General features: G+C 47.0%; 1 protein-coding gene across 1 annotated transcript in view; it reads left to right on the forward strand.

Annotated features, from left to right (window-relative positions):
* Positions 1-408: 408 nt before the first annotated feature.
* LOC139233157 (uncharacterized) overlaps positions 409-23782 on the forward strand; it is a 56602-nt gene continuing 33228 nt past the window's right edge. The window contains exons 1-9 of the mRNA XM_070863737.1: positions 409-532; positions 7583-7698; positions 8870-8996; positions 14430-14594; positions 16944-17147; positions 18835-18961; positions 20658-20829; positions 21606-21710; positions 21822-21924. Coding sequence (XP_070719838.1) covers positions 514-532; positions 7583-7698; positions 8870-8996; positions 14430-14594; positions 16944-17147; positions 18835-18961; positions 20658-20829; positions 21606-21710; positions 21822-21924 — 1138 coding nt within the window. The 5' untranslated portion in view covers positions 409-513. The remainder of the gene's footprint in view (positions 533-7582; positions 7699-8869; positions 8997-14429; positions 14595-16943; positions 17148-18834; positions 18962-20657; positions 20830-21605; positions 21711-21821; positions 21925-23782) is intronic.

Here is a 23782-nt window from a genome sequence, read left to right on the forward strand (position 1 = left end):
ATTGTGCAGTGCAATCGAATTATGTCCCTTGTTTCAGTCTCCAGCTCACTTTTGCCTTTATTAAAGATGGCCGCACCAGCCTCAATGTGGCACGGTTTCAAGGTACGCATGCGCTAACTTCACTCGCTGGCCGTGAAAATGTGAATTTGTTGTTAGGTAGAATGTGGAGAACAGTTAAGGCCATAACAAAATATTCAGATTCCTGTTACACCTCTGCTGCTGGTAATATGAAACTACATTGAAACAAATTAAATAATTGATTTACTGCTCAATAGAGGTTCACATTTCCGAATAATCGTCGATTTATCTCTTTAATTCCCCCCGCGCGGGCACATTTGGCCTGGTCTGGAGGAGGGAGGAAGGGGGGGGGGCGGGGCCCGCAGCTGCCAATCAGTGGGCGGGTTGGGAGAAGGTGGAAGCGGCTCGGCGCCGGGCGGTGAGGTGCGGGCTGACGGCGGTGGCCCGGGGTGCGATGTGCGCGGCTGGGAGCGTGGGCCCGGCACACCGCGAGTCATGGAGCGGCTGAGCGGCGGTGAGTTGGTGAGGGTCCGCGGGGAGGCGGGAGGGACAGGGGCCCGGCACCATCTTCTCCCCTCCCCCCCTCTCCCCTCCCCTCCCCCAGGGGCAGTGTGGGAGCTGTAGTCCCGCCCAGAAACAGGGGAGGGAGACAGAGAGCGCTAGAGGGACAAGACCATAAATAGGAACAGGAGCGTGCTCTACCATTCAGTGAGATCATGGCTGATCTAACTCAACTCAACTTAACTTAACTCAACTACTCAACTTAACTTAACTCAACTCACCCATCCACCTCCACGGAGGTGTGTGGGGGACCTGACCCATCCACCTCCATGGCACGAACCTGGTATTGCAGTACTTCCAGGAACGGTGCAGTGGCTCTCGGCCTTTTGGCTAAGAGCATTGGCGCAGAGTGATCCTTGGCGTGTGCAAGGTGACCTCTGGCGTTTGTGATTTGACAAAGAATTGGAACGATTGGCTACGAATTTCAAAAAAAAACTTAACTCAACTCAACTTAACTTAACTCAACTCAACTGCACTGTCCCCATATCCCTCGATTCCCTTAATATCCAAAAATCTATCCATCTCTTGTCTTGAATATAGTCAAAGATTGAGTCTCCACAGCCCTCTGGGGCAGAGAATTCCAAAGATTCACCGCCATCCTGAGTCAAGAAGTCCCTCCTCATCTCAGTCCTAAATGGCTGACCGCTTATTCTGAGACTGTGACTCCCCCCCCTGGTTCTAGACTCCACAGTCAGGGGAAACATCCTCCCTGTATCTACCCTGTCAAGCCCTGTTGTATGTTTCATAAGAACATAAGAATTAGGAGCAGGAGTAGGCCATCTAGCCCCTCGAGCCTGCTCCACCATTCAACAAGATCGCGGCTGATCTGGCCGTGGACTCAGCTCCACTTACCCGCCCGCTCCCCGTAGCCCTTAATTCCCTTGTTGGTTTAAAAATCTATCTAGCAGATGCATTCGTTATAATCTGCCAAAATTCTCTGGACTCTGGGGAGGTACCATCGGATTGGAAAGCAGCTAATATAACGCCTCTGTTTAAAAAAAGGGGGCAGACAAAAGGCAGGTAACTATAAGGCCGGTTAGTTTAACATCTGTAGTGGGGAAAATGCTTGAAGCTATCATTAAGGAAGAAATAGCGGGACGCACCTAGAGAGAGATCACCTCTCATTCTTCTAAACTCTAGAGAATATAGGTCTAGTATACTCAATCTCTCCTCATAGGACAAACCCTCCCCCCCCCCCCCAGCCATCCCAGGAATCAGTCTGGTGAATCGTCGTTGCACTCCCTCAATGGCAGGGCAGTAGTGATACCCGCCCTCCTGTATGGCTCAGAGATTATGACTATATACAGCAGGCAACTCAAAGCACTGGCGAAATACCACCAGCGCTACCTCCGCAAAATCCTGCAAATCCACTGGGGGGACAGACGCACCAACGTCGGGTGTTCTCGCTCAGGCCAACAACCCCAGCATCGAAGCACTGACCACACTTGACCAGCTCCGTTGGGCAGGCCACATCGTCCACTTGCCCGACACGAGACTCCCAAAGTAGCGCTCTATTCGGCACTCCTACGCGGTAAGTGAACCCCAGGTGGGCAGAGGAAACGTTTCAAGGACACTCTCAAAGCCTCCTTGATAAAAATGCAACATCCCTACTGGCACCTGGAAGTCCCTGGTCAAAGACCGCCCTAAGTGGAGGAAGAACATCCGGGAGAGCGCTGAGCACCTCGAGTCTCGTCGCCGAGAGTATGCAGAAACCAAGCGTGGACAGCGGAAGGAGCGTGCGGCAAACCAGTCCCACCCACCCTTTCCCTCAACGACTATCTGTCCCACCTGTGACAGAGTCTGTAATTGCCGTATTGGACTGTTCAGCCACCTAAGAACTCACTTTTAGAGTGGAAGCAATTTCAAGGGACCGTTTTTGATGATGATGACTCCCTTATTGCTCAAAAATCTGTCTATCTCCGCCTTAAATATAATGGGGCTGAAATTGCGGTCGAAGGCTTCTTGCCTCCGACCTGAAACATTTCTACGCAAGTACCTGATGGTCCCGGAGGAGCGTGGGAGGCCTTCTCTTCCCGCGCTGCGTAGCGCGCTCCCGTCCTCCTGGTTCCCACACAGAAGGTGCAGTAGGTACAGTATTCCACAGCTTTCTCATTAATAGCAATGAGAACTCTGTATCTATGAGTTCTCATTGCTAGTAATGAGAAAAAAAAACACACTAAACAAGTAATAAAAAATAAAAAACACACCTCACGTAATTAAAATTAATATCTTGGAGGAAAAAAAAGTTCCGAGTTTTTAAAACTTTTTTTAAATTATAAATAAAAATAACGTAGTGAGGCAGGGTTTTTAAAAATGTGTTTTAACATTTTTATTTTATATTTTTGTATGTTTTAAAACTCTTACGCCTGTGAAAGTAGGCTATATGCCTGCTTTTATCAGGCGCAAGAATTTTGAGGACATTTGCTGAGCAAGATATGGGTAAATCCCGCAATCGTGCCCTTGCAAATGTCCTCATACCTGATATGCGTTGGATCTGCCAAACTCCAGCTTGACATTGGAAAAGCCAGTGTTCAGCGCCTGCACACACTCAGTGCGGACCGGGGGAGGCTGGGATTTCCACCTCATTCAATAACCTAGCCTCCACAGCTCTCTTGGGGCAAAGAATTTCATAGATTTACAACCCTCTGAGGGAAGAAATTCCTCCTCATCTCAGTTTTAAATGGGCGGCCTCTTATTCTGAGACTATGCCCCCTAATTTTAGTTTCCCCTATGAGTGGAAATCTCCTCTCTGCATCCACCTTGTCGAGCCCCTTCATTATCTTATATGTTTCGATAAGATCATCTCTCATTCTTCTGAACTCCAATGAGTATAGGCCCAACCTACTCAACCTATCCTCATAAGTCAACCCCCTCATCTCCGGAATCAACCTAGTGAACCTTCTCTGAACAGCTTGCGATGCAAGTATATCCTTCCTTAAATATGGAGACCAAAACTGTACGCAGTACTCCAGGTGTGGCTTCACCAATACCCTGTACAGTTGTAGCAGGACTTCTCTGCTTTTATACTCTATCCCCCTTGCAATAAAGGCCAACATTCCATTTGCCTTCCTGATTACTTGCTGTACCTGCATACTAACTTTTTGTGTTTCATGCACAAGGACCCCCAGGTCCGTCTGTACTGCAGCACTTTGCCATTTTTTTCCATTTAAATTATAAATTGCTTTTCTATTATTTCTGCCAAAGTGGATAACCTCACATTTTCCCACATTATACTCCATCTGCCAAATTTTTGCCCACTCACTTAGCCTGTCTATATCCCTTTGCAGATTATTTATCTCTCCTCACAATTTGCTTTCCCACCCATCTTTGTATCATCAGCAAACTTGGCTACATTACACTCGGTCCCTTCATCCAAGTCATTGATATAGATAGTAAATAGTTGAGGACCCAGCACAGATCCCTGCGGCATCCCAGTAGTCACTGCCAACTGGAAAATTACCCATTTATCCCTGTTTTCTGGTAGTTAGCCAATCCTCTATCCATGCTATTATATTACCCCCAACCCCATGAGCTTTTATCTTGTGCAGTAACCTCTCATGTGGCACCTTATCCAATGCCTTCTGGAAATCCAAATACACTGCATCCACTGGTTCCCCCTTATCCACCCTGCTCATTACATTCTCAAAGAACTCCAGCAAATTTGTCAAAACATGATTTCCCTTTCATAAAACCATGCTGACTCTGCTTGATTGAATCATGCTTTTCCAAATGTCCTGCTATTGCTTCCTTAATAATGGACTCCAGCATTTTCCCAACGCAGATGTTCGGCTAACTGGTCTATAGTTTCCTGTTTTGACAGAAAGAGAGAGGGATAGAGAGATAGAGAACAGCATTGGAGGCTATTCAGAGAAGGTTCACTAGGTTGATTCTGGAGATGAGGGGGGGTTGACTTATGAAGTTAGGTTGGGCCTATACACATTGGAGTTCAGAAGAATGAGAGATGATCTTATCGAAACGTATAAGATAATGAGGGGGCTCGACAAGGTGGATGCAGAGAGGATATTTCCACTCATAGGGGAAACTAAAACTAGGGGACATAGTCTCAGAATAAGGGGCCGCCCATTTAAAACTGAGATGAGGAGGAATTTCTTCTCTCAGAGGGTTGTAAATCTGGAATTCTCTGCCCCAGAGAGCTGCGTAGGCTTGGTTATTGAATATATTTAAGGCGGAGATACAGATTTTTGAGTGATAAGGGAATAAAGGGTTATGGGGAGCGGGCAGGGAAGTTGAACTGAGTCCATGCTCAGATCAGCCACGATCTTATTGAATGGCGGGGCAGGCTTGAGGGGCCAGGTGGTCGACTCCTGCTTCTATTACATTCTTATAGAGTGACGGGGAGAGCGAGTGAGCGAGAGGAGACAGGGAGAGGGTTAGAGGGTGAGAGAGCGAGAAAGATATGGATAGAGTCAGCGAGAGATAAGGATAGAGCGAGATTGAGAGAGAGAGGGATAAATACTTTAAAAGAATAAAACTTGCAGGGCTATGGCTAAGGACAGGGAGTGGCACTAATTGAACAGCTCTTTCAAAGAGCCAGCACACGCATGATGGGCCTAATGGCCTCCTGTGCTGTAAGATTCTGTGAGAACTCCATAGAAAAATGTTGAAATCTGTGTTTATGTATCACAGAACTGATAATAAATAAAATGTAACACCTAACCCCCCCCCCTCTGCCGCCTGCCCCGGTGTTAGCTGTTTATTGGAGATGGTGAGGTCAACTTAATAAAATGGCAGAATTGAAGTTTTCACACGATTTTTGGTCCAGCTCTACATTTTTTTTTAAAACAAAATTAAAAATGGAAAGCACCAAACAAAACTCAGATTTTTGATAAAAGCCAATAATTGTCTAAAATAAATACCTCAAAATTAACCGCCAACATCCCGAATCCAAAGGCAGGCTGGGTTCGAATCAATGACTGTTTAATATTCTTTAGTAGTAGTCAATCTGGGCGCAGGCTTTGTTGCAAACGGATTTATCGATTTGTAGAGTAACCTTTTAAGAAAGGACATGTAAGTTTCCAGAGACGGCATAACTAGGGAACAAGTTGAAAAGGTTGGCTTATTTGCTGATCACTGGATTACTAAATATTTTGCTATCCAGGTGTCTTATTTAGCTTGTCAGATATTTGGCATCAACTGTTTCCATCGCATGTTAAGTTGCTAAAAATAACTGTCCACTTTTTGTTACATATATATATAGAACTACATAGAATTTGCAGCACAGATACAGGCCAACTGGTCTCTGCTGATGTTTATGCTCCACACGAGCTTTCAGTACAGGTTGAACCTCCCTTCGTCCAGAACTACCCCTCGTCCAGAACTCCCTTATCCAGAACCACCCCTCGTCCAGAACCATTCCCGGCCACCGGGTGGCGCATGCGCAGAACTCCGACTTGAACAAATTGAAGTCCTCCCTCACTGCCGACTCCCGCAATCGCTGGCCTGACCCCGCGGTCCATCGCCCCACCCCATGATCTCTCTGCCGCACTCCCAGCCCCAATATCCCCTTGCTCAGGTACCTGTGACCACCCCTCGTCCAGAAAAATCCCTTATCCAGAGCAGGCCAGGTCCCCAGGGTTCTGGATAAGGGAGGTTCAACATAATCCTTCTATTCCTTTCTCCCTCATGTGTTTATCTAGCTTCCACTTGGAGGCAACAACAGCTTGTGTTTATATAGCGCCTTTAACATAATAAAACATCCCAAGGCGCTTCACAGAAGCGTTTTATCAAACAACATTTGGCTCCGAGCCACATGAGATATTAGCGCAGGTGACCAAAACCTTGAGGTAGGTTTTAAAGAGCGCCTTAAAGGAGGAAAGAAGGGTGAAGAGGTTTAAGGAGGGAGTTCCAGAGCTTGGGGCCTTGGCAGTTGAAGGAACGGCTGCCAATTGTGGAGAGATTTTAAAATCAGGGATGCTCAAGAGGCCAGAATTAGAGGAGCGCAGACATCTCAGAAGGACCTGGGGGTGTATGTCCACAGATTTCTGAAGGTAGCAGGCCAGATGGTTAAGAAGGCATACGGAATGCTTGCCTTTATTAGCCGAGGCATAGAATATAAGAGCAGGTTGGTTATGCTTGAACTGTATAAAACACTGGTTAGGCCACAGCTGGAGTACTGCGTGCAGTTCTGGTCACCGCATTACAGGAAGGACATGATTGCACTGGAGAGGGTACAGATGAGATTTACGAGGATGTTGCCGGGAGTGGAGAATCTTAGCTATGAGGACAGATTGGATGGTCTTAATTTGTTTTCCTTGGAACAGAGGAGACTGAGGGGAGACCTCATTGAGGTGTATAAAGTTATGAGGGGTCGAGATAGAGTGGATAGAAAAGGGTCTATTTCCCTTAGCAGTGGGGTCAACAACCAGGGGCATAAATTTAAAGTAATTGGTAGAAGGTTTAGAGGGGATTTGAGGGGAAATTCCTTCACGCAGAGCGTGGTGGGGGTTTGGAACTCACTGCCTGAAAGGGTGGTAGAGGCCGAAACCCTCACATTTAAAAAGTACCTGGATGGGCACTTGAAGTGCTGTAATCTGCAGGGTTATGGACCCAGAGCTGCAAAATGGGATTAGGCTGGATAGCCTCTTGTTGGCCGGCACGGACACGATGGGCCGAAATGGTCTCCTTCAGTGCTGTAAACTTCTATGATTCTATGGTTGTAAAGGCAAATGTGCTATTGGCCTCAACCACTCCCTGTGGCAGCAAATTCCACATTCTAAGCACTCTCTGGGTAAAGAAGTTTCTCCTGAATTCCTTATTGGATTCATTCGTGACTACCTTATATTTACGGCTCCTAGTTTTGGTCTTCCCACAAGCGTTTTCTCTCCGTCTACCCTTTCATACCCCATCATAATTATAAAGACCTCTTATTAGGTCATATTATATTGATCATTTATTGCTCACCTTGCGTTGAGAGCTTTGTGATATTTTTATACATCCAGCACGCTCTCAGCAATATTTTTGCGTCTCTGTCCGTGTGCTACAGCCGCAAGTGATCAGATCCAGGAGGAAGGCGAGCTCGCATCACCGCTCGGCAGACCAAAGCAAAAGCAAACCAGCGGAAACCGAGTGCTCGATGTGAACCTCGAGAATGTGGCTGCGGTGAGTTCTGACCCACCAGAGGCGGCTTTAAGAAACCATTCTAACAGCACTGTGACACACACAGCTGCCTTTCCACCCCAATACCGTAGCCACCTAAAACATCGCAAGGAAGGGGAAGGGGAAGCAGCAGAGGAAACCCAGATTATAATCGCTCCAGCATTGGCGGACGTGCCTTCAGCTGCCTGGGCCCCAAGCTCTGGAACTCCCTCCCCAGACCCCTCCGCCTCTCTCTCATCCTTTAAGGCCCTTCTAAAAATCGACCTCTTTGACCAAGCTTTTGGTCACCTGTCCTAATAATCTCTCTATGTGGCTCGGTGTCAAATTTCTTTTGATAACCGCTCCTGTGACGCACCATGGAAAGTTTTACTACGTTGAAGGTGCTATATAAATGCAAGTTATTTTTGTTGAGATAGGCCATTGAGCCCCTCAAGCCTGCACCATAATTTTTGTCACTATGAATCACCTAGTCTAATTTCACTCTGCATGTCCCACACCAGCCCGGTCTGAGAATTCAACCAAAGCCCTCGAAATGGGGAGTGCTGCATTTCTTTGGCATTTAGAAAGATGCTCAATTAGCTGCTCACTTCTAATTATATTGAAGATTCGCTCGTGCAGTACATTAAAATTAACCTTCCAGTTTCTCCAGGTTAAGTACAGGATCTAATTTGAATGAGCTCTAAACTATTTCAAGAGAAAGAAGGAAAGAACTTGCATTTCTACAGCGCCTCTCGCAACTCGGGACGTACCAAAGCAATTCACAGCCAATGAAGTACTTTTGGAGTGTAGTCACTGTTGTATTGTAGGAAACGCGGCAGCCAATTTGCGCACAGCAAGCTCCCACAAACACCAATGTGATAAATGACCGGATAATTTGTCTTAATGATGTTGGCTGAGGGGTAAATATTGGACAGGACACCAGAGAAGAACTCCCCTACTCTTTGAATAGTGCCGCGGGATCTTTTATGATCACCTGAGTTGGCAGGCGGAGCCTCGGTTCGTCTGAAACCGCCCACCCCCCCCCCACCACGCCGACAGTGCAGCTCTCCCTCGGTACCACCATATCTCATGTGCTCAAGTCTCTGGAGTGTGGGCTTCAACCCACCTTATACGTACTCACGGTGAGAGTCCGGAACGTCTGTCCAAACTCTTCAGTTGTCTCTTTTGCTTTTAGGAGGTAGTCCAGCAGGAGGGAAGGAGGACCGGAAGAATCCGGAAGAAGAGGTCCTTCTCACCCGAAGTGGAAACTGTGGTCCGGAGAAAGACGAGACGGAAGATTAACCCGCCAAAATCAAAATCAGGCAGGGCATTTAAACCCAACTCATGGTTTACACTTCACGTGGTTGATGATTTTTCCACACACTTCACTGTTGTACGTTCATATCTCACTTCCACAGCACGTAGGTGCTGAATGTATCTGCTCAACACACACTGTCGAGGAACCAACTAGAGGGCTGGCCATCCTAGACTGGGTGATGTGTAATGAGAAGGAACTAATTAACAATCTTGTTGTGCGAGGCCACTTGGGGAAGAGTGACCATAATATGGTAGAATTCTTTATTAAGTTGGAGAGTGACACGGTTAATTCAGAGACTGGGGTCCTGAACTTAAGGAAAGGTAACTTCGATGGTATGAGACGTGAATTGGCTAGGATAGACTGGCAAATGATACTTAAAGGGTTGACGGTGGATAGGCAATGGCAGACATTTAAAGATCACGTGGATGAACTTCAACAATTTTGTACATCCCTGTCTGGAGTAAAAATAAAACAGGGAAGGTGGCTCAACCGTGGCTAACAAGGGAAATTAAGGATAGTGTTAAATCCAAGGAAGAGGCATATAAATTAGCCAGAAAAAGCAGCAAACCTGAGGACTGGAAGAAATTTTGAATTCAGCAGAGGAGGACAAAGGGTTTAATTCGGAGGGGGAAAATAGAGTACGAGAGGAAGCTTGCTGTGAATATAAAAACTGATTGCAAAAGCTTCTATAGATATGTGAAGAGAAAAAGATTAGTGAAGACAAACGTAGGTCCCTTGCAGTCAGATTCAGGTGAATTTGTAATGGGGAGCAAAGAAATAGCAGGCCAGTTGAACAAATACTTTAGTTCTGTCTTCGCGAAGGAAGACACAAATAATCTTCTGGAAATACTAGGGGACCGAGGGTCTAATGAGAAAGAGCAACTGAAAGAAATCCTTATTAGGCGGGAAATTGATGGGATTGAAGGCCGATAAATCCCCAGGGCCTGATAGTCTGCATCCCAGAGTACTTAAGGAAGTGACCCTAGAAATAGTGGATGCATTGGTGATCATTTTCCAACAGTCTATCGACTCTGGATCAGTTCCGATGGATTGGAGAGCAGCTAATGTAACACCACTTTTTAAAAAAGGAGGGAGAGAGAAAACGGGTAATTATAAACTGGTTAGTCTGACATCAGTAGTGGGGAAAATGTTGGAATTCGTTATTAAAGATGAAATAGCAGCGCATTTGGAAAGCAGTGACAGGATCGGTCCAAGTCAGCATGGATTTATGAAAGGGAAATCATGCTTGACAAATCTTCTGGAATTTTTGGAGGATGTAACTAGTAGAATGGACAAGGGAGAACCAATGGATGTGATGTATTTGGACTTTCAAAAGGCTTTTGACAAGGTCCCAAACAAGAGATTGGTGTGCAAAATTAAAGCACATGGTATTGGGGGTAATGTACTGACGTGGATAGAGAACTGGTTGGCAGACAGGAAGCAGAGAGTCGGAATAAACGGGTCCTTTTCAGGCAGTGACAGTGGGGTGCCGCAGGGCTCAGTGCTGGGACCCCAGCTCTTTACAATATACATTAATGATTTAGACAAAGAAATTGAGTGTAATATCTCCAAGTTTGCAGATGACACTAAGCTGGGTGGCGGTGTGAGCTGTAAGGAGGCTGCAGGGTGACTTAGACAGGTTAGATGAGTGGACAAATGCATGGAAGATGCAGTATAATGTGGATAACTGTGAGGTTATCCACTTAGGGGGCAAAAACATGAAGGCAGAATATTATCTGAATGGTGGCAGATTAGGAAAAGGGGAGGTGCAACGAGACCTGGGTGTCATGAAAGTTGGCATGCAGGTACACAGGCAGTGAAGAAGGCAAATGGTATGTTGACCTTCATAGCTAGGGGATTTGAGTATAGGAGCAGGGAGGTCTTACTGCAGTTGTATAGGGCCTTGGTGAGGCCTCACCTGGAATATTGTGTTCAGTTTTGGTCTCCTAATCTGAGGAAGGACGTTCTTGCTATTGAGGGAGTGCAGCGAAGGTTCAACAGACTGATTCCTGGGATGGCAGGACTGACATATGAGGAGAGACTGGATCAACTGGGTCTTTATACACTGGAGTTTAGAAGGATGAGAGGGGATCTCATAGAAACATATAAAATTGTGACGGGACTGGACAGGTTAGATGCAGGAAGAATGTTCCCGATGTTGGGGAAGTCTAGAACCAGGGGACACAGTCTAAGGATAAGGGATAAGCCATTTAGGACTGAGATGAGGAGAAACTTCTTCACTCAGAGAGTTGTTAACCTGTGGAATTCCCTACCGCAGAGAGTTGTTGATGCCAGTTCATTGGATATATTCAAGAGGGAGTTATATATGGCCCTTATGGCTAAAGGGATCAAGGGGTATGGAGAGAAAACAGGAAAGGGGTACTGAGGTGAATGATCAGCCATGATCTTGTTGAATGGTGGTGCAGGCTCGAAGGGCCGAATGGCCTACTCCTGCACCTATTTTCTATGTTTCTGTGACCGGTGCTATATACTTCAAACCGGTAGATAAACCCCTTGCCCGGGTGTTTTTCTCCTTAAGAAACCAGTTATTCTAATCCCACCTGCTTGTTCTTTAATAGAAAGAAAAGAAAGGCTTACATTTATATATCATTATCATAGGCAGTCCCTCGAAATCGAGGAAGACTTGCTTCCACTCTAAAAGTGAGTTCTCAAGTGACTGTACAGTCAAATACAGGAATTACAGCCTCTGTCACAGGTGGGACAGACAGTGGTTGAAGGAAAGGGTGGGTGGGGAGTCTGGTTTGCCGCACGCTCCTTCCGCTGCCTGCGCTTGTTTTCTGCATGCTCTCGGCGACGAGACTCGAGGTGCTCAGCGCCCTCCCGGATGCTCTTCCTCCACTTAGGATGGCACTGGGCCAGGGACTCCCAGGTGTCGGTGGGGATGTTGCATTTTATCAAGGAAGCTTTGAAGGTGTCCTTGAAACATTTCCCCTGCCCACCTGGGGCTCGCTTGCCGAGTAGAGCGCTTGCTTTGGGAGTCTCGTGTCTGACATGCGGATGATGTGGCCTGCCCAACGGAGCTGGTCGAGTGTGGTCAGTGCTTCGATGCTGGGGATGTTGGCCTGATCGAGAACATTGACGTTTATGTAGCGCCTTTCACGACCACCGGACGTTTCAAAGCGCTTTACAGCCAATGAAGTACTTTTGAAGTGTCGTCACTGTTGTAATGTGGGAAACGCGGCACCTTCGACAGTGCAGCACTCCCTCAGCACTGCACTGGAGTGTCGGCCTAGATTTTTTTTTTGATGTGCTCTAGTTCCTGGAGCGGGGTCTTGAACCGACACCATTCTGACTCGGAGGCGAGTGTGCTGCTCAACTTGCGCACAGCAAGCTCCCACAAACAGCAATGTGATAATGACCAGATAATCTGTTTTTTTTTTTGTTATGCTGATTGAGGGATAAATATTGGCCCCAGGACACCGGAGATAACTCCCCTGCTCTTCTTCTAAATAGTGGCCACGGGATCTTTTACGTCCCCCTGAGAGAGCAGACGGGGCCTCGGTTTAACGTCTCATCTGAAAGGCGCAGTGCCCGACAGTGCAGCACTCCCTCAGGACTGCACTGGAGTGTCGGCCTAGATTTATTTTTTTTTAACGTGCTCACGTCCCTGGAGCGGGGGCTTGAACCCACAACCTCCTGACTCGGAGGCGAGAGTGCTGCCCACTGAGCCACAGCTGACATTGAGTGTCCTGTGTATCGACACATTTCCTTTTCTTCCCGTTGTCACAATATTTGATCAAACGTTTTATATCCAACATTTAACATTGAGGGCTTGGTATCCCAGCGATGCTGTAGTGGAAGGTGGCAGCCATTGGGTGGCACTGTTGCCTCATTGTGTCCTCTAACACCGAGAGCAATGCCACGGGTTGGGATCATCTTGTTCCCTTCGACCTTCATTTTCACATCACTATTTAATTCCTTTTCAAAAGATTTACGGACCCCTTTCCAGCATTACATAGAAACATAGAAATTTAAAGCGCAGAAGGAGGCCATTTCGGCCCATTGTGTCCGCGCCGGCCGACAAAGAGCCGCACGGCCCTTGAACAGCAGCCTTAAAGGTCACGGCTGAGAATTCCACATTCTAATCTTTTTGATTATTTTTCTGCTGGTCCTAAGTGTCTGCTCTCTTGGCCTCTAGTTATAGAATGATACAGCACAGAAGGAGGCCTTTTGGCTCGTCGTGCCTGTGCCGGCTCTTTGAAAGAGCTACCGGATTAGTCCCACTCCCCCGCACTTTCCCTGTTGCCCTGCAGATATTTCCTTTTCGAGTATTTATCCAATTCCCGTGTGAAAGCTACTGTTGAAAATGCTTCCACCCCCCTTTCAGGCCGTGCGTTCCAGATCATAAAAAAATTCTCTGCATCTTGCCTCTGGTTCTTTCACCAATCTTTATTACATCTGTGTCCTCTGATTACCGTCCCTCCTGCCTCTGCAAACAGTTCCTCCTTATTTACTCTCTCAGAATCCTTCTTGATTTTGAACACCTCTATTAAATTTTGCTTCTCTTTAAATTACAACAGTGACCACACTTCATAAGTACTTCATTGGCTGTAAAGCACTTTGAGACATCTGGTGGTCGTGAAAGGCGCTATATAACAACAACTTGTATTTATATAGCGCCATTAACATAGTGAAACATCCCAAGGTGCTTCACAGGGGTATTATGAGATTTTTAAAAAATTGACACCGAGCGCATAATGAGAAATTAGCTCATGTGACCAAAAGCTTGGTCAAAGAGGTAGGTTTTAAGGAGCGCCTAAGGAAAGAGAGGCGGAGAAGTTTAGACAGGGAGTTCCAGAGCTTGGGGCCCAGGCAACAGAAGGCACGGCCACCAATGGTTGAGCGATTATAATCAGGGATGCTCAAGAGGGCAGAATTAGAGGAGCGCAGACATCTCGGTGGGGAGGGGACAGTTGTGGGGCTGGAGGAGATTACAGAGATAGGGAGGGGTGAGGCCTCAGAGAGATTTTAAAATAAGGGTGAGAATTCTGAAATCGTGGTATTGCTTAGCCGGGAGCCAATGTAGGTCAGTAAGCACAGGGGTGATGGGTGAGCGGGACTTGGTGCGAGTTAGGACACGGGCTGCTGAGTTTTAGATCGCCTCTAGTTTACATAGGGTAGAATGTGGGAGGCCAGCCAGGAGTGCATTGTAATAGTCAAGTCTAGAGGTAACAAAGACATGGATGAGGGCTTCAGCAGCGGATAAGCTGAGGCACGGGCGGAGACGGACGATGTTACGGAGGTGGAAATAGGAGGTCTTGTATAAATGCAAGTCTTTTAAAATCTCCCCCATCTATCAAAGTTCTTTCATCGTCTGTTCGAAGTACAAAATCGTTCGTCTTTTAGCTCGGAGCTGGATCGAATCAGCCGCATTTGCCGATTTTAAATTTTTTTTTAACATTTATTTCTTTCCCAGAAAGGAGGGCGGGAGTTCAATTCTGCTGCGATATCTGCAAATCCCCGTACATCACGAACCCCAACCGTCGTGGCAATAGGTTGAAGCAGTCGGGTTATAACCCGTCCCCTCGACGCAAGAACGACCCGAAGACTGGACAAGCGCTGACGCTGTGCAACGCCTGCGGTGAGTGGCCCGGGAGATCGGCTTGTGCATCAGGGCGGGATGTGTGATTGAAGGGTGTAAGATTCTGAGGGGGGGGGGGGCCCGATAGGGTAGACGCAGAGAGGATGTTTCCCCTCGTGGGGGAAATCTAGAACTAGGGGGCGTAGTTTCAGAACAAGGGGCCGCCTATTTAAAACGGAAATGAGGAGGAAATTCTTCTCTCAGAGGGTCGTGAATCTGTGGAATTCTCTACCCCAGAGAGCTGTGAGGGCTGGGTTATTGAATATATTCAAGGCTGAGATAGACAGATTTTTGAACGATAAGGGAGTCGAGGGTTATGGGGAGCGGGTGGGGAAGTGTTGAGGGAATGGCGGAGCAGGCTCAAGGGGCCGAATGGCCTACTCCTGCTCCTATTTCTTATGTTCTTGTGTATGTGTTGACACTGCCTTCCTTTTTAAAAGAACATTCCAATTCTTCCCCCCTATTGAAGGTGTGGATTCCTGTTGGCATATGGTTTCATAGAACTACATTCCATTACGCCAGGAACGGTAGCATAGTGGTTATGTTACGAGAATAGTCCGATGACAAGAGTTCAAATCCCACCACGGCAGCTGGGGAAAATAAATTCAGTTAATGAAGTCAATCTGAAATTAAAAAAGCAAGCACCAGTAATGGTGACCATGAAACTATCGGATTGTCGTTTAAAACTCCATCTAGTTCACTAACATCCTTTAGGGAAGGAAATCTGCCATCCTTACCCGGTCTGGCCTATATGTGACTCCAGACCCACAAAATGTGGTTGATTCTTAACTGCCCTCTGAAATGGCCCAGCGAGACACTTGAGCAATTAGGGATGGGCAATAAAGGCCGGATGTGAACGGAAAAAAACCATCGAATTTACAGGACAGAAACAGGCCATTCGGCCGAACAGATCCAGGTCGATGTTTATGCTCCACACGAGCCTCCTCCCACCCTATTTCATCTCGCCCTATCAGCATGTCCTTCTATTCCTTTCTCCCTCATGTACTTATCGAGCTTTTCCTTAAATTACATCTATGCTATTCGCCTCAACTATTCCCGACAGTAGCGAGTTCCACATTCTCACCACTCTCTGGGTAAAGAAGTTTCTTCTGAATTCCCTATTGGATTTCTTGGTGATGATCATATTTATGACCCCTAGTTTTGGTCTCCTCCCATGTGGAAATATCTTCTGTGTCTACTCTTTCATAATCTTAAAAACCTCTATCAGGTCACCCCGAGGCCTACTCTTTTTTTTTCTAGAGAAAAGAGTCTTAGCCTGTTCAGTCCTTCCAGATAATTATAACCTCCCAGTTCTGGTAACATCCTTGTAAATCTTTTTTTTTTGCATCTTCTGCAGTGCCTCTATATCCTTTTTGTAATATGGAGATTAGAACTATGCCCAGTACTCCTAAGTGTGGTCTAACTAAGTTGCGATACAAGTTCATAAAGGTTTAATGGGCTCCTCACCAATGTTCCCTTTAATTTTGGGGGTGTGCGACCTCTTTAAGGGGCTGCGCGGTCCATTCAAATTTTCGCACATGCGCATTTTTTCCCCATTGTGAAGCCAGCAAGCATCCGGCGCGGGGCCTCCAGAGCACCGCGCAGCTTAACGGGAACACTGCACCTCACCCAAACACCCGTCTCCTGCTGTGTGTCCTAGCCCGCTATTTGACCATGGAGAGCTTCGCGCCCTGGTCCTGATCTGTTGACACTTCTACCCCAGCACCCTGGATGGCGATCACAAGCAGCAGTCTTAGCTGATTTCCACACACAGCAATACCAGTCCAGGTCATTGAGGACAGGTGTAGCTCACCGAATGCAGTCCCGACTGTGACCACTGAGCACAGACCAGCAATCGAACCTGCGACTTGCTGGCCTGGTAGGAAACATAAATCTGCATGTGAGCGTGTGAAACCGCACTTTGAGGTTGCAAGTGACGCACGGCCCGTTCGTTTCTAATATCTCCCAAGTTATTCCAGTTACCTATTTCACTGTAACAAAACCAATGGTGACTTTTTATATATAAAAAAAAAAAGTGTTGACACTACTATGTCAGTTAATGAGTTGGAGAAGGGGTGGACCTTACAGCGAACAGAGTCTATTTAACGGCGAACAAAGCCTATTTAAACAGAGTCTCTGGATTATTTCTCCAGCAAAGCGCAGTGAGTGGGGGATAGTTACACAATGCAAATTCTGTGGGTGAAATCAATCCCAGCCACTGACAGCAGTGCGGGCTCCAGGCGCGATTGACGGGGGAATTACCCAATCCTCTCCATTCTGGCCGGGAACGTGTGGTGTCACTGTATGCAGCCGTTAAAAATAAAAATAAATGCTTTTTGTTTGCTTAAGGGCTGGCGTTCGGCAGATCCCGACGTCCCCGCACATCTTGTACAGATATAGACGCCGATGATCGTCGGAAGCATCAGGACGCCCTGCAGGCGTTTGCCGTGTCCATGACAGAGTTGCTGGGAGACCAGGACGCTGAGAAGCTGTGCTGCCCTCTGTTTGTGAAGAAGCCTTGTCAATGTCTGCAGAACTACATCAAAAGGACAGGTTGGAGGTTGCATTTACATTTTTTTCTTTACATTTTGAACTTGCCCCAGTCCCCGATTTTAATTGCTCCACCATCGACGGCTGCCTCATCCCTAAGCCCTGAATTCTCTCCCTGAACCTATCTCCGCCTCTCTCACTCATCTTTTTAAGACGCTCCTTAAAACCTTCCTCTTTGACTGAGGGCAGATAGAGACAGACTATTTCCGCTGGTTGGGGAAATCTAGGACTAAGGGGACATAGCCTAAAAATTATAGCCAGGCCTTTCAGGAGCGAAGTTAGGAAACAGTTTTACAAGCAAAGGGTGGTGGAAGTTTGGAACTCTCTTCTGCAAACGGCAATTAGTGCTGGGCCGATTGTTAATTTTAAATCTGAGATTGATGGATTTCAGTTAACCAAACGTATTGAGGGATATGGGGCAAAGGTGGGTATATGGGGTTAGGTCTCAGATCAACCATGATCTCATAAGAACATAAGAAATAGGAACAGGATTAGGCCATTCGGCACATCGAGCCTGTTCCGCCATTCAATAAAATCATGGCTGATCTGATCTTGGGCTCAGCTCCCCATAACCCCTTACTCTCTTATCGCTCAAAAATCTGTCTATCTCCGCCTTCAATATATTCAATGACCCAGCCTCCACAGCTCTCTGGGGCAGAGAATTCCATAGATTTACAACCCTCTGAGAGAAGAAATTTCTCCTCATCTCAGTTTTAAATAGGCGGTCCCTTATTCTGAGACTAGTTTTAGTTTCCCCTACGAGTGGAAATATCCTCTCTGCATCCACCTTGTCGAGCTCCCCTCATTATCTTATATGTTTTGATAAGATCATCTCTCATTCTTCTGAACTCCAATCTGTATAGGCCCAACCTACTCAATCTATCCTCATAAGTCAACCCCCTCATCCCCGGCGTCAACCTAGATAACCTTCTCTGAACAGCCTCCAATGCAAGTGTATCCTTTCTAAAAAATACGGAGACCAAAACTGTATGCAGTACTCTAGCTGTGGCCTCACCAATACCGTTGTAGCAGGACTTCTCACTGAATAGCAGAACAGGCTTGAGGGGCTGAATGGCCGCCTCCTGTTCCTATGTTCCTAAGCTTTTGATCATCTGTCCTAATATCTCTTTTTGTGTCTCAGTGTCAAATGGGACGCTTTACAACATTAAAGGGGCTATATCAGTTGTTGTATACAAAAGTTAAAAAGGTAACACTGACTGGGTAATCCGTATTTCTCGGTGGGGAGAAAGAAGGTTTAAATGTTTCTTTCCCGCGTGTCCTCTCCTGGAGGGAGTGCGGGGTACGACCTGCTGCACCTCAGTCAAGTGGCCATTATTCATAGGAGAGGCTTGGCAGTGAGCTTTCAACGAGCTACAGGGGCGATAGCTATGCCAGCCGTGGTTCAGTGGGCAGCACCCTTGCCTCCGAGCCAGAGGATTGTGGGCTCGCGTCCCACTCCAGTGACTCGAGTGCAAAATCTCGGCCGACTGTGCCCGGTGCAGTACCGAGGGAGCGCTGCACTGCCGGAGGTGCCGTCTTTTGGATGAGACGCGAAACACCCCCCCACCATCCCCACCAGTCCTCCTGTAAAGAGCCCGCAGGGGCTTTGTGTAAAAATGTAAATCGGTGTTTTCGTCGCAGAATTAGCTTGTGGCTTCAATTCCGATGTCCGTTTTCTCCCTCATTTCAGGGGATGAGCTGAGTGAATGCCGCCATCGAGCGGTGAATCTCCTGCAGCTGTTGAAGGAAGCCAGGCGCCTCAGTTTGATGAAGTGCTACGACGAGAACCAAATACAGCAGCTGGGAAAACCAAGAAAGCAAGTAACACGGCTTCTGTTCAAAGTCGACTTCATTTGTTTTTTTTTGCAACTGTATTGAAAGAGGATGCAATCCCGCCTGTTCTTATCTGGAATGAATGCCTCACGAGCTAAATGTTTTTTCTCTGTGTCCCACGGCAGCTGGTAATGAATCTGCCCATTCACGCCCTATCTAGACGCATCTTTTGTTTCCTAACTTGCGCTATTACCATCTCAGTTTGGCCCTTCATCCCTTTTGTCTCTCAAAACTCTTCTGCCTTCCACCCTATCAGCCCTTCCCTTTTGTTCTTTCTGTCCCCCCCATCCCCCTTTCAGGGCCCCTGCATTTCCTTAAGAACCTGTTACATTTCAAACTATTGCCAGTTCTGACAAAGGGTCATCGACCTGAAACGTTAACTCTGTTTCTCTCCACAGATGCTGCCTGACCCGCTGAGATTTCCAGTTTTTCTGGGGTTTTTTTATGTCTAAGATTCCAGCATCCACAGTATTTAGCTTTTGCCTCACTAACTAAATTGCTTCTCACTGATTGCACGTTTCAAAGTGTCATTCTCACAAGTCATTTTTTGACTTGTATTTCTGTACTGCTAAATTCAGCGTGTAAAGGGTTAACCCCCCCCCCATAGCAACTTGCCTCATTTTTTTTTAATAGTAAGCCAGCAGCCTGGAAGTTTGTTTAGATTCACTCCATGTTGTCGCTGTTTCTGGGCACGGCACTTTAGGAAGGGCGTGAAGGCTTTGGAGAGGGTACAGAAGAGATTTACGAGAATGGTTCCAGGGATGAGGGATTACAATTACATGGATAGACTGGAGAAGCTGGGGTTGTTCTCCTTGAAGCAGAGAAGGTTAGGAGAAGATTTGATAGAGGTGTTCAAAATCATAAAGGATTTCGACAGAGTAAATAGAGAGAAATTGTTTCCACTGACTGAAGGGTCGATAACCAGAGGGCAGAGATTTACGGTGATTGGCAAAAGAACCAGAGGTGACCTGAGGGAAAACCTTTTATGCAGCGAGTGGTTAGGGTTTGGAATGCACTGCCTGACAGGGTGGTGGATACAGATTCAAAGGCAGCCTTCAAAAGGGAATTGGATAAATACTTCAAGGAGAAAAAATTGCAGGGTAATGGGGAAAGAGCGAGGGGAGTGGCACTAACTGGATTGCTCCAAAAGAGCCGGCGCAGACTCGATGGGCTGAATGGCCTCCGGTGCTGTACTATTCTATGATTCTAGTCTACGTTTTGCTATCTTCAAACTCTGGAGAATGATATGAGGCAGTGGAAGTATTCACAGGCTGATTAACTGTCTGCCAGGGTGGTGTTGCTGTTGTTTTCATATAGAATCATAGAATGCTTTTGACAATTATCTTAAATCTGTGTCCTTTAGTTACCGACCCCTCGGCCACTGTGAACAGATCTACTCAGGATGCATCATTCAGCATGTGGTGAATAGTTTCTTTTCCAGAGCAACTTTCTTTCCTCATTTGGATTTAACTGACGACACTGGATATTTTAAATTCCTGTCTTCCACATGCTGGCAAACATCTTGTACCAGATGATCAGCAACCTCTATATAAGGAATGTTAAAACACAATTGATAAGAATAGACAGGTGTTTATATCTTCTTGATATATTAATGTGGTCTTGAAAGCTGGGGCAAGCGAATGTATGGCTGTATAATGCCGCAATGCTGTGTTCTTTCAGAAGGGGCATAGGTCTGGGCAATGGTCAACGAAAGTCCAAGGCGTTTGAGGAGTTTGTACTGAAGCATCGAATGGTGTTGAAAAATGAGTTGAAGTTGTGCGAACGAGCCACTCAACGTATCCTGGGCTACTCCAACAACTTTCTACACAAGAAGTTGAAAACAGATCCCGAGGTAAAATAAAATACGTCCGACTAGAACCTGGATGACAGACCCCAAATCCTTCTTTTGCCGTGCCTCCTTCCTTGCGAGAATCTGTGGAATTCTCTGTCCAAGGAAGCAGTTGAGGCTAGCTCACTGAATGTATTCAAATCACAGATAGATAGACTTTTAACCAATAAGAGAATTAAGGGTTACGGGGAGCGGGCGGGTAAGTGGAGCTGAGTCCACGGCCAGATCAGCCATGATCTTGTTGAATGGCGGAGCAGGCTCGAGGGGCTGGATAGCCTACTCCTGTTCCTAATTCTTATGTTCTTATGTTCTCGCCCCTTGAGTCAGAAGATCGTGGGTTCAAGTCTCACTCCAGAGATGCGAGTACACATAATCTAGGCTGACACTCCCAGTGCAGTGCTGAGGCAGTGCTGCACTGTCTGAGGTGCCGTCTTTCAGATAAGATGTTAAACCGAGGCCCCCGTCTGCTCTCTCGGGTGGACGTAAAGGATCTGCTCTCTTTGAAGAAGAGCAGGGGAGTTATCCCCAGTGTCCTGGGCCAATATTTATCCTTCAATCAACAGCGCTAAAACAGATGATCTCGTTATTATCATGTTGCTGTTTGTGGGAGCTTGCTGTGCGCAAATTGGCTGCCACGTTTCCTACATTATAACAGTGACTACACTTCTAAAGTATTTCATTGGCTGTAAAGCGCTTTGAGACGTGCTGAGGATATGAAAGGCGCTGTATAAATGCAAGTCTTTCTTTATCTGACACGCTCTTCCTTCAATTTTCCACAGAAAGGAGAACGAGTTGAACGGACCAAAGGGAAGGGAGCCCTGGGACTTCTGAAACCAATTGCCGAACTTGTGAAGGAGAGGTGTTGTGTGGACAACTGTGTCTCGGTAACTCGGTCTGCCGCTAGTGGGGGATGAACGTTCAATGAAAATTCAATTCGCTGACAGAAATGGAGAGGTGGACGTTTGACTGAAAGGGCTCCTCGATTGTTTTTGCAGATGGCGCACACTCACGGGCGTTTGCTTCATCTCTGGCGGGAGCGTGCCGCGAAAGGGCAGGCCGACGCACGCAGGGCTCTGGCCGAGATGCTGACCCCTTCAGGTGGGTTGTGCAAATTAGACTGGACGTTAACTTATTCTATTCAGTTTTGGGTCAGATGCCCAACATGTGCTGGAGAGGTTTGGTAGCAATGCTTTACCAATATCTTCCATAGAATTTACAACACAACAACAACAACTTGTTTTTATATAGCGCCTTTAACGTAGTGAAACGTCCCAAGGCGCTTCACAGGAGTGTTATGAGATGAAATAATTTGACTGGCAAAGGCACTTGCAATGCAACAACTGTGCAACTACTTTAAGCAGAACATTAAATCAAGTGCCCCCTTTTTGGCACGGGCACTAGAACCCAAAAATTTACAATTAAACTTTAAAGGAAACTTAAATCAAATTAAAATTTGGCTTCCGGGGGGTGATGAGGCACTCCAGTCCCTCCAGCGCCCACCTCTCGCGTAAGGCCGCGAGCGTACCGGTGGACACCACGTGCTCCATCTCCAGGGACACCCTGGCTCAGATGTAACCACGGAACAGTAACGATTTGGATGAAGGAATAGAGTGTATTGCAGATGACACTAAACTGGGTGGCGGTGTGAGCTGTGAGGAGGACGCCAAGAGGCTGCAGGGTGACTTGGACAGGTTAGGTGAGTGGGCAAATGCATGGCAGATGCAGTATAATGTGGATAAATGTGAGGTTATCCATTTTGGGGGCAAAAACGCAAAGGCAGAATATTATCTGAATGGCGGCAGACTAGGAAAAGGGGAGGTGCAACGAGACCTGGGTGTCATGGTTCATCAGTCACTGAAAGTGGGCATGCAGGTACAGCAGGCGGTAAAGAAGGCAAATGGTATGTTGGCCTTCATAGCTAGGGGATTTGAATATAGAAGCAGGGAGGTCTTACTGCAGTTGTACAGGACCTTAGTGAGGCCTCGCCAGGAATATTGTGTTCAGTTTTGGTCTCCTAGTCCGAGGAAGGACGTTCTTGCTATTGAGGGAGTGCAGCGAAGGTTCACCAGACTGATGCCAGGGATGGCTGGATTGACATATGAGGAGAGACTGGATCAACTGGGCCTTTATTCACTGGAGTTTAGAAGGATGAGAGGGCATCTCATAGAAACATATAAGATTCTGACGGGACTGGACAGGTTAGATGCGGGAAGAATGTTCCTGATGTTGGGGAAGTCCAGAACCAGGGGACATAGTCTTAGGATAAGGGGTAGGCCATTTAGGACTGAGATGAGGAGAAACTTCTTCACTCAGAGAATTGTTGATGCCAATTTGCTGGATATATTCAAGAGGGAGTTAGATATGGCACTTATGGTTAAGGGGATCAAGGGGTATGGAGAGAAAGCAGGAAAGGGGTACTGAAGGAATGATCAGCCATGATCTTATTGAATGGCGGTGCAGGCTCGAAGGACAGAATGGCCTACTCCTGCACCTATTTTTCTATGTTTCTATGAGAGGCAGGCAGTCGGGCTGAACAACCCTCTTGTCCGCCCGCTGCCTGGACCTGTTAATGGCCACCTTGGCCGTGCCCAGGAGCAGTCCGACCGGGAGGCCCTCCGACCTGCCCGCTCACCTTTGCACCGGGTGCCCAAAGATCAGGAGCATGGGACTGAAGTGCAGCCAAAAATCGAGAAGCAGCCCCTTCAGATAATGGAAGAGGGGCTGCAACCTCACACACTGAACATAAATATGGAACATGGACTCCTCCAGACCGCAGAAATTACAGGCAGCCTGGCCGTTCGTGAACCGACTCCAAAACTTATTGCACGGGACTGCATACATTGCATACATTACAGAATCCCATAGGGAATCCAGGAGAAACTTTTTTACCCAGAGAGTGGTGAGAATGTGGATCTCACTGCCACAGGGAGTAGCTGAGGCTAATAGCATAGATGCA

The sequence above is a fragment of the Pristiophorus japonicus genome, chromosome 20 (genome assembly GCF_044704955.1).
Source record: "Pristiophorus japonicus isolate sPriJap1 chromosome 20, sPriJap1.hap1, whole genome shotgun sequence".
NCBI classification, from domain to species: Eukaryota; Metazoa; Chordata; class Chondrichthyes; family Pristiophoridae; genus Pristiophorus; species Pristiophorus japonicus.